The following is a 12,500-nucleotide window of genomic DNA, read 5'->3' as shown; positions in this document are numbered from 1 at the left end:
CATAGGTAATATAACTGGTTTATCTGGAATTTAAAATTGCTAAAGCCTCGGTTTTCAATAACTTTTGAAGTTTAAGTTAGAGTATTTATAAGTATTGCTAAATTTTAATTCATACTTGTCATGTATTCAAGTATGAATTAAAATTTATTTTAATTCCTACTTGAAACATGACAACAAAATTCACATTGTAAAATACTGGTAAAATGAAACACTCGTAATAGCAGCATACTTTAACAAATCTATTAAATATCTAACATAAGATTTGTACCAAATATAAAATAACAGATGTCTTTTATTAGGCAGACTGAAAAGCAATTTTAACTAAACTATAATAATAAGAAAATAAAATAACTTTTGTTAAACATAAAAAGCAAAAGTTTTGAACATTACTTTGCATATATATCATTCGCCTGCTTTAAGTATCCGGAAATTTTAAACTTTGCCTTTTTATGAGATATTTTTATAAATTTTTTAACAACGGCAGTCACAATACATGATAATATTCGCGGTAACTTTTTTTTCTTTCCGTTTTTCACTTTACATTGGTTATACGTCATATAATATAATCTTTGGATCCGAAAGAAGATCATACTGATCATAATAATCTTGTTTACAGAATCTCATAAAAATCGTAGTACAAATATAATATAACACAAGTTTAAATCAAAATAAAAATCTAAGACAGATGAAGTAACTCACGTAAAATTGATATTTGGTCGATGTAATTCTTTATCGTCACATTAATCCTATATAACACATTTATCTTGTCCTGCCATAGCAACAAAATAAACTAGAATTGATAATACTTTGAACATCTTCTTTTGTAATACTGCAAGATCCATTTCCTCCTGGGATTTACATAACTAATTTAATTTAAGTTAGTTTTATTTCATCAATTTGCACACATTTTACAATGTTCTCTTTAAGATTTAGTTAATATGTCTTACCATCAAGCACCTACGTGAAATAGAGAAAAATATAGGTTTACAAGTTCTGATATTAAATTAGTGCTTGTACCGTAATATAACTTAAATAAAAATAACGTGTTGTGTAACGTAAATATATAAAATCTCTTTGAAAAATAGGTATTTTGCATACGTTCTTTCGAATCTTTAAAGTTGATGACGGTTTCTGTTCAATTATTATTGTCATTGCCATTAAATAGAATTTTATTAAGTTTTTTTTTATCAATTCTGGTATCAGTCATTAATTACAGCATACGATACTAATAATTTTAACTGGATAATCCTCTTTTGATAACAGTTTCGGACGTCAAAAAGGTCGTTTTCAATGTTGCTTCTTTTTATGTCGCTCATGCAGTCACTTCTTCTTTTAGTTGCCTTTTTTATCGAAACACAAAATTTTTACATAAGAATGTTTATACATAAGAATGTTTATACATAAGAATGTTTGTACATAAGAATGTTTGTACATAAGAATGTTTGTACATAAGAATGTTTGTACATAAGAATGTTTGTACATAAGAATGTTTATACATAAGAATGTTTATACATAAGAATATTTATACATAAGAATGTTTATACATAAGAATGTTTATACATAAGAATGTTTATACATAAGAATGTTTATACATAAGAATGTTTGTACATAAGAATGTTTGTACATAAGAATGTTTATACATAAGAATGTTTATACATAAGAATGTTTATACATAAGAATGTTTATACATAAGAATGTTTATACATAAGAATGTTTATACATAAGAATGTTTATACATAAGAATGTTTGTACATAAGAATGTTTGTACATAAGAATGTTTATAGATAAGAATATTTATATCCTATACGCGTATTTCCTATACTTCATAGTTTTTGATAGTAGCAAACCTAATTTGATAAAATCTTATTCAATATATACAGAATTTTATTTATAGTTAAAACCACAATCCATTTCGCTAAACATAACTTAACACAATACAACAGTTCAAGTTTTGAGTTGCAAGTTGTTACCTAAATTTTTCATTTTATTTAAACAAAATTATTAGCAGGTAGGTTGCCACAATAATATCACGTATATAAAAGTGGTGAAAATGTGGATAGATTGATCGACAATAGAAGTCACACAGACTTAACTAACGAAATAGTTTTTGTTAGAAATGATTTAAATTTTAAATCTCTATTTGATAGTTTTTCTTTATCTTCAATTAAACTTTTGGCAACCTAAATTTAGCTAATTTAGTGTTTATGATAGATAAAGAAGATAAATGTGAAACATTACAATCAATATAGAAATAAATTAGGTTTTAGATTTAAAACTACGGGGTTGACCATGTTACTCCTATTGCCAGTCAAAGTGGATTTAGAATAAAAAGTGTTGTTTACCAAATTTAGTGTTGTTTAAACTATATTTATATACAAATATATACATAGAAAGAAATGTAATTAAAACACTTAACATCTTGTATACAATGTGTTTTCAATCAGTTATTAAAAAAACATCTGAAAACATTCTTTTAAATAATGAAAGTAACAAAGTTACAGACTAATCAAAATTATGTTAGTAATTTGAGTCTGATTCAACTCATACCCTTTATTTTTAAATGAAATAACCAATGTCAATGTAACTATTATTTCAATTAAGTCACTTAAATAATATGTAGGTTGTCGAAGATATTACGAATAAATGATATTGTATATAAATTTATATAAATCTTATAAAAACACAGTGTGTTAATAAGTTACATTCTTTGCATTTACCATAATACTTACATATTAAATTTAATAACATATAAAGATAAAGTTAATCTCTAAACCTGTACCGGACGCAAACAGTCCAACTATTAATTTTTTAACATGACATGATGGTAAAGTGTCTTGTTTTGAAAAATTTTTATCAAATAACATAGCTTAACTTTGATTTGTTAATTCATTATCAGATGAGGCAGATGAAATTTCACTTCCACTTTAAACAAGACTGTCATTCATTTTTTTCTAAAACCTATAAAAACAGTTCATCACTAGAGCTTAATTAGAAAAGAGAGGTAAATGAGGCTCTCAACATAATATTGAAGTTGCGTTTGCTCAAATCAAAATCAGAGATCTTTCTTGAGGCAATGAAAAAAATGAAGATTAATATTTTATATTTATTTGAAAACAATAACAAACTAACATTAAATTGGTAAAATTGACAGGTACTTAAATGTTTTTAGATATACTAAACATACACCATATCACGCTTAATGAAATAAAGTTTAGATCTCTGAATTTAAGAAGACACTTGGTTCAAGGACTCGCTCATAAAAAGCTTTATTAAAATTGCCCCATTCTTCAAAACACCTGAACCAATCGGCTAAGATTGGCATATAATGGTACACAACAAAAATATGAAGTTGTTTCTTGAAGTTGTTATTTTTTATGAAATGGAATTCATTATTTTTTGTGAAATGGAATTCATTATTTTTTATGAAATGGAATTCATTATTTTTTATGAAATGGAATTCATTATTTTTTATGAAATGGAATTCATTATTTTTTATGAAATGGAATTCATTATTTTTTATGAAATGGAATTCATTATTTTTTATGAAATGGAATTCATTATTTTTTATGAAATGGAATTCATTATTTTTTATGAAATGGAATTCATTATTTTTTATGAAATGGAATTCATTATTTTTTATGAAATGGAATTCATTATTTTTTATGAAATGGAATTCATTATTTTTTATGAAATGGAATTCATTATTTTTTATGAAATGGAATTCATTATTTTTTGTGAAATGGAATTCATTATTTTTTATGAAATGGAATTCATTATTTTTTATGAAATGGAATTCATTACTTTGAAGGATTATAGAAGACAAAAAGATGAACCTAGAACAATTAAATGAAAAAATGTAAATAAAAATTGAATTTGAAAACCTTATAAGTACTCAATTTTAAAGGAAATGTTCGTTAAGAAAAACTTGATAACTATAGTTGATAAAGATGCCGTTGATGTACATGTTAAATTAATGAAAATCATGCTGTTTGATTGATTAGATTTTGTGGTGGAAGAAGTAGTCACAGAAAAGTTAAAAAGACATGTAGAAAGACAAAAAAGTAACCTGTAACAAGGAAAAATAAATCTATGTAAACATACTTCTGAAATTATAAATCTTAAACCCAGCAGTAGCATTAGAACACGGAATAAGAAACGTAGAAGATTAGCTGGATTTGGCATTAATATCTTTGTTCTTCATGAGATATTAAAAAACCCTGACTTTGTGTCATTTTGTATTTGTAACAACATCTCATCAACCCAACTTGGTGCCAATGTGTACTTCCTTGTATCAATATGCGGGGGTGATCCTTATAAGATATGTTTAAATGCAAGAATAGCCCAACCGTATAAAACTGCCATTGCACGTGAAATAAGTTTGAAGATCAAAGAATATTGAATGCTATTGTCAAAAACGATAGTGCATTGGAAAACTTATAGGCACTCTTTATTTTAAAGGAAAATATGACCAGTTGCAAATTTTTGTGTCTGGAGCTTATGATACAAAGATCCTTGGCGTTACCCCACATCTAATTGTCTAAAAAATGGTAAAGTTCTTGGAGAAATTATAGCAATATATCAAGACAACTCAAAAATTTTTTAGAGAATGGAATCGTGAAGAAAATGTTATCGGCATGGTTTTCGATTTTCATCAAATGAAGATAGGTTAATAAACAAAAAATATTTGAATAAAGATCATGCAACTATACTCTAATGATAAATATTTTTTGGAAAAAAAATCCCTGCGAAAATGTCTCTAAAAACAACAAGATCTTGACCTTTTCTGGTTTGTTTGTCGTAGAAATATGGGTGAATTACTTTTGAGTCATTTTGTTGAGCAGAAACAAAATTTCTTTTGAGTCATTTTGTTTCTGCCTTCGAACCTTTGAAAGGTTCGAAAGCAGAAACAAAAGCTGGTCCAAGTATTTTTATCATCCAAAAGTGGGTTCATTAGACTATAACTATTGTTTGACCTACAATCAATTTTTTATCCATAAATAGTAAAGCGCTACCTTTTAGTAAAACTATAAGTAGTAAACCTACTACTTATAGTGTTAACTTAAAACAATTAACATATGTTTACTGTTATTTTTTTCACTTTTCTATTTTCAGAAAACATTTTCCACAATTGTCATCAGATAAAAAAACAAAGTAATATTCCCTTCATATAATGCCATAGATAAAAAACGCCAGCCAAAGTTAGCTAAATGTTTTTGTGAATGTCTTATTAAAATCATTCACACGAGATGACGACTAAGAGTTTGTTCAGCTTTATCTAATCATAATAAATAAGCAAACTGAAAAATTCAAGCTTCTCTACCCTAGTGCCTTTTACTAAACATGTTAGATGAGTAAACTCCTTTATACTCTGAGAATTGTACTTCTAACTAGACAGATCAAAGAACATTCTCCAAAACCTAAAAATTTTACCAGCAACCAAATAAGAAAACATTGGAGCAATTTATTGTGTTCACAGTTTCAGTTCGAGCTAATACACCTGTGAATAACTTTATTTTAGTGGGAAACTTGGTAAAACTTGTTAAGTATAACTCAACTCTAGTTGAAAATGCTCACATATTCAGTCGGCAAACTTGGGAGTTAAATGAGGACTTGATTCTATTTGCTCTGTTCTTACCTACGATAGCAGAGAAAACTAGAAAGGAAATGAGGAAATCAATTCTAATCTTTGAACACTTCTGTCATATATAGAGTTGTGTTCAACATTGGTTGATATAGCAAGCCCTATTTGTCAATTACAAATGATTATGGAACTTCTCAAGTTAATCAAATTGTGCTGGATTCATTAAAATATTTTAAGCAGTTTTGAATACTGTAAGTTTATATTATAAGCCCTATAAGTTTTTCTATATGTGCTAGCGTTTAGTTTAAGAAGTAGGAAAGACTTTCGAAATGGTGGTTGACATGAAACTGGTTGTGACATAAAACTGGTTGTTGACAAAAATCAGGCGGTAAATAAGCCATCAAAACTTGACATTCTTGGTGAAACTAGCGTTGAGAATTACTTTCAAAATGTTCTTCAAGTAGTAAAATTTCATAGGCTCTCACGTTTAAGGCCAATTTTTTTTTTTGTGGCCCAAATGTTAGCGGTTCAAATCATTAAAATTTTTACACAGCATCCTTATTTAACGTAAGTATAAACATATTTATGTTTAGAGCTTGTTTCATGTCTGGAAGTTAGCTATGTCAAACATCAAAAAATGCTGGATCCGCCTTCCCCAAACGTCAGAGCAACAATTTGATAAAGTATATTTATTTAGTATTATGTAACAAATATATATTCATTAGAAAATTTTAAATTTTATACAATATTCTAATAGCATTCGAAAGTTGTTAACTTATAAAATTTGTAACCTCCTAATCTTGTGAAGGATGTGTTTTCTGGATGTGCAAAAGTTGTCCATTCATTTCAGAAATACTCTGGAAAAATATCAATTTAAGATTTTTTTGAAACTATAATTAAAAAAAATAAACTTTTTTCATTTTTAGTTTGAAAGGTCATTTTTTCTGCAAAAAACTATAAAATAACAATTTTTGTTTTAAAAATAATTGTTAATTTTGAAATTTTTATAAAATTTTGGTTCTTTTGAGACCCAACATGACATGCTTTTGAAAAACTTTTTTTTACATAATATTAGGGAAACATTAAAATTTTAAAGGTCTTGAGGCACCTCAAGATAATTTCCTAGGGCATTGATATTTTTCCAGAGTGTTTCTGAAATGAATGGACAACTTTTGCACACCCAGGCTAAACGAATTGTAAAAAAAACTAAAATTCACACTACCCTAATATATATATATATATATATATATATATATATATATATATATATATATATATATATATATATATATATATATATATATATATATATATATATATATATATATAGCCACCAATCCTACGCTATCGTTTTTATAAATATATAGAAATCGCTGAATTTAAGTCAATGACACATTTTATTGAATGTTTATGAAATTAAAAAAACAATTTTTTTTAAATTTATTTCTATTTTCTGTTTTTGTTTCTTTATTTTGTACTTATTTTCGAGTTGCTCTTATGCTTGAAATCAAACAAATGTTTTCAAGTGACCTTAGGATGTGTTAGATGTCTTAGAAAGCGGAAATTACCTGGTGCAGAGAGGAAGCGCCTAGTTCATCCGAAAAATATTGAAAGAGGAGATGAAAATTGCCTTTTTTTTCTATACAAAGAAAAACTTGTTGTATTATCTATTTCTCTTAGCATTATCTCCACTGTTAAAAATACTCTCTTGCAAGCGTGCATCAACCGCTACTGTTTCCTTTTTTTTAGATACTACAACAAACTCAAATGGTTTTGACTGTACATCTCTGTACATTTACTTGTGCATCTCTTGCTGGTCGCTACTGGTAATAGTTCTTCTTCTACTAGTTCTGCATCTGCAGTTAATTTTAAAATCGTGAGTTAAGGTTTTAGAAAGCTCTTATACTATATAAAACATGCTCTCAAAAACCAAACATTATTTGCTATTTTTTATTTACATTAACTTCCGTAACAAGTACGTATTTGAAAATATTATATTTAAAAACCATTCATTACTTCATATCATATAGAAACATTTTCAACCAATAGTTTACCACAAAAACCTTATGTGAAATTACGAAAATTTATGTATTTAAATAGGAATCGCAGCTATCAATCCGTTGAGTGGCTTGACAAGTATAAAAATGTTTTAAACACTTTTCGATTTACGTAATTGTATTCATATTATTTAAGCAATGTGCGTCTGAGGTACAACCTATCTATGCATGGCGCCGTAGATCAGCAGATTTATCACATAAGCATTCGAATCTCCGTATGTTTGAAGTTTTTCACTTCTTTATTTAAAAGGAGATAAAATTTGAGCAATATAGCTACGAATACAAAGTATTTAACATCAAAGATATATTATTTTAGAACCCTTAAATCATTCTATATTGTAAATGGCATTGGACTTGGGGATTTCAACAAAATATTGTAAAGTTATATTGTTAGGAGACAGGTTGCTTGCTCCTATTATTAATAAATGTATAATTTATAATTTAAATGTTTCTTTTCAGCTGTGAAAGTTCGCAAAAATACTCCGTTTTCTTCTTAAGTTGCACGTGAGCTCGCAGTTTAATAGCTGTATAAAAACGTATATATATTTATACACGTACATGTATATATATATACAAATATATATATGTATATATACACCGTTGAACTTATATATAATTGAATATTTATATACATAGCTGTATATAAATCTATATAAATATATTTATATATATATATATATATAAATATATATATATATATATATATATATATATGTTCACATATATATGTATATATAAATATATGTTCAACTATATAAGTAGATATATATATATATATATATATATATATATATATATATATATATATAATATATATATATATATATATATATATATATATATATTCAATTATATATAAGTTCAACGGTGTATATATACATATATATATTTATATATATATATATATATATATATATATATATATATATATATATATATATATATATATATATACATGTACGTGTATATTTATATATATTTATATATATATATATATATATATATAAATATATATATATATATATATATATATATATATATATATATATATATATATATATATATATATATATATATATATATATATATATATATATATATATATATACAATATTGGACAAAACATTTGCAACCAACATCGACCAATGCTAAAAAGTGTTCCTAATTTTACATGTCTTTAAAACGAAACGAACTATACTACCACAGCTAACAGTGCAGGAGTCTGAAGTCATAGTATGCCCTGACATGAGCAATCGGCTGACTGGTGACAGCACACATGCAGAATTTCGTTGACAAGTGCCATTTTGCAGTGGAAAACACAAGTGCAACTTTACTGGTTTGATTCATTTTCTTAAGTCTGTTCCGTGTCAATGTCACGGAAGTTTTTTAATAATTAAAGGAAGTATCCAGAAGTTTCCAGAAGCATACAGAAGCTTCCAGAAGTTTGCAGAAGAAGCATCTGTAAGCATCTAGTAGCATCAAGAAATATCCAGAAACGTTCAGAAGCATCCAGACGCATCTAGAAGCTTCCAGAAGCATTGAAAAGAAGCATCTACAATCTTCCATAACAGATTCACACAGGTTCATTTTACTATATAAGAGACATGTAAATCGACATGTAATTCAGTCAGTATATGGAAGTCAATCAGTCAGTATTATCAAGAATGTTTATCGGGGTGAGTTTTATCAAAGTGTTTTATCGAAGAACATCAATACAAGAAGTGAAATACAACAAGTGTTTCATTACATCAATACAGTCCACATCCAACCAAGACGTTGTGTTCCACAGAGAATTATTGTATCATCACAAGGCAAATGTAACACGGTAAGCCTTGAGAAGCGTGATTATTTTATTTTTTTATTTTTATGACTTTAAGTGCAAAAATGGCTCCCGACAGTCTTGGATTGGAACTAAGAAAGAAAGTATTGGCGATTACGTAAGTGAAATGTCACAAAAAAGTATTTGTGATAAATATCGCGTGAAAAAATATCTAGACTATGTTCCAAATATCGTTCTACGGGGAAGTTGGCAGCAGATAACAAAGGTGGAAGACCGCGTTCCACCACTTCTAGAAAGGATTCTATTATCGTCAGTTCCGTCAAGAAGGATCCCTGGATATTATCAGTCGAGATACAAAAGCAACTAGAGCTTCCTATATCGGACTGAACAATCAGACAACGTGCTGTTGAAACCGGATTGTTTTCTCGACGCCCTGCAAAGAAACTGCTAATTTCACTAAAAAAACAGAAGAAAGGACTCCTGTTTGCTACATCTCATATTGACTGGAATGTGCAGAAATGGCGAACTGTCCTGTTCAGTGATGAATCGAAGTTCAACATCATTGGGAGCGATGGCATTTGCCGTGTTCGTCGACCGGCCGGAAAACGTCTCGATTTACGTTACTGCTATAAGACCGTTAAGCATGGTGGAGGCAATGTCATGGTCTGGGGGTGTTTTTCTGCTATAGGTCTAGATCCAATACATCGAAACGATGGAATAATGGACCATTTCATGTATAAAAATATCCTGAAAGATGTTATGTTACCTCGTGCTGAATAAAATATGCCAACAAAATGGGTTTTTTAGCAAGACAACGATCCAAAACACACTGCAATAGTAGTCAAGCGGAGGTTTCAAGAGAACCACCTATTGGTGATGAATTAGTCGCCTCAATCTCCGGATCTCAACCCTATCGAGAACCTGTGGGAGTCCGTCAACCGCATAAATAATCGTGAGGGTGTTCGTAATAAGGACCAACTATTTGAACAAATCTTAAAAGATTGATCACCTGATCGAATATATGCCTCGGAGATGCAAGGCTGTGATCGACAACAAAGGATTTGCCACAAAATATTGATAGCAAAATACAGCTTGGTCAACATTTTGTGGAGTTGCATTTGTTTTGTCCAGAAGGAAATCAACTTTTTTTAATACTTTTGAATAATTTAATAATTTTTGTGTACAAATAATGAACTTTGTAATGAATAAAACTTGAAGAACTTTGTCTCTAAAAAGTTACATAGTTATTTCTCTAAATTCAAAAAATGCAGCTTTTTTATTTAAAGAAACTAAATTAGCATTATTTGGTTGCACTCGTTTTGTCCGATACTATATATATATATATATATATATATATATATATATATATATATATATATATATATATATATATATATATATATATATATATACATATATATATATATATATATATATATATATATATATATATGTATATATATATATATATATATATATATATAGAGAGAGAGAGAGAGAGAGAGAGAGAGAGAGAGAGAAAGAGAGAGAGAGAGAGAGAGAGAGAGAGAGCCGGAACCAGCTTTTTCTGTTCTTTGAGATAGCTTACTTCTAGACATGGAGTAAACGCCAAACAATTATTTGTTTATAATTATGTCAAACCAGGATGCTTTGCAAAAAATTGCGATGATTAGAGTGTGGTAACAAAATAGCCCGCAATTTTGTGCACTCCCCTCCCTGCTTAAACATTACTAGCAACTAGTTGACGATATATTTTTTGTACTTTTTTTAACTAGAATTATATTCATCAATAAATTTCAAGTTTTAAAGTATTTTCTTTCAGCGTTCAAAAATAATGACCATATAAAATTTATAACAACCTGAAATTGAGGGGGGTATAAACTTTACATGGTCGTAATTTTTGAAAGCTCAAATATTTTACTATGAAATTCAAAATTTATTGATAAATATTAGTCTAATTAAAAACAGTACAAAAAATATTACATCAACATGTTGTTTTCAAGTTAAGGCAGTGGGGGAACAAAATCTAGGTCTTTTTTGTTCCCAGCCTCTAATCATCGCAATTTTTTTGCGAATCATCCTTATTTGACATAAGTATAAACATATAAATGTTTGGTGTTTGCTCTGTGTCTGTTAGATATAAGTTAGATATCTCAAAGACCAAAAAAAGCTGGTTCCGGCTCTGATACATAGATATATATAAGTTCAATTATATATATATATATATATATATATATATATATATATATATACATATATATATATATATATATATATATATATATATATATATATATATATATATGTATATATATATATATATATATATATATATATATATATATATATATATATATATGTATATATATATATATATGTACATCAATTGTTTAAACTTAAAAAAAAGATTTTTTTATAGTTTATTTAGATTATGTCAAACAAAGAGAAGAATTGTATTTAACCCGTGGTCTTTATTTTGGAACACTTATTGCTTTAAAAAGAGAGTTCACTATTTCATTTAATTTGAAACCAATGAGTTATTCACAGGGTTTAAAAAGCGTTCTTCAACTAATCCCAAGTAATAACAGTCAATTATATGCACAAAAAAGTCTAGGCGTTTGGTTTCACGAAGATGGTTCTGGAAGACTTGTTGTTTATGCTGCAGTTAATGGTAATAGTAATTACTCTGTTAAAACAGATCCACTAATCTTAGGTCAATGGTGTAACATAAAGATATATCAGTGGCTGTTTTGGAGTAAATTTTGGTTTGCTATTGACATAAATGGTGTAAATATCCATCGAGTCGAAAACTCCTTAGCTGAAAATTTCAATGAAGTACAGGTTTTCGTTTCAAATCTCTGGGATAATGCACAAAACGGAATAATATCTGACTTTTTGATTATCAATGGGAAAGCAAGTAATAATTTATGTGATTATGTGTGTGTGTTTGTGTGTGTAGTGTGCGCCTCTGGAAAGGTCAGTGGGTATGACCAAATAAACCAGCAGATAAAAAGTTAAAAAAATATTTTAAAACCAATTTCTTGCATAATTAATGCTTCTAGTAATTTTTAATTCATGACGT

General features: G+C 27.7%; 1 protein-coding gene across 6 annotated transcripts in view; it reads left to right on the top strand.

Moving 5' to 3' along the window:
- LOC136085755 (uncharacterized) overlaps positions 1–12,500 on the top strand; it is a 184,244-nt gene that overhangs the window by 90,862 nt on the left and 80,882 nt on the right. For all 6 annotated transcript variants that reach the window (XM_065807148.1, XM_065807154.1, XM_065807153.1 and 3 more), the window contains one exon: positions 11,838–12,335. In XM_065807148.1, coding sequence (XP_065663220.1) covers positions 11,838–12,335 — 498 coding nt within the window. The remainder of the gene's footprint in view (positions 1–11,837; positions 12,336–12,500) is intronic.

Source organism: Hydra vulgaris, chromosome 10 (genome assembly GCF_038396675.1).
Source record: "Hydra vulgaris chromosome 10, alternate assembly HydraT2T_AEP".
Lineage (NCBI taxonomy): Eukaryota > Metazoa > Cnidaria > Hydrozoa > Anthoathecata > Hydridae > Hydra > Hydra vulgaris.
This window is presented reverse-complemented; position numbering and strand designations above follow the sequence as displayed.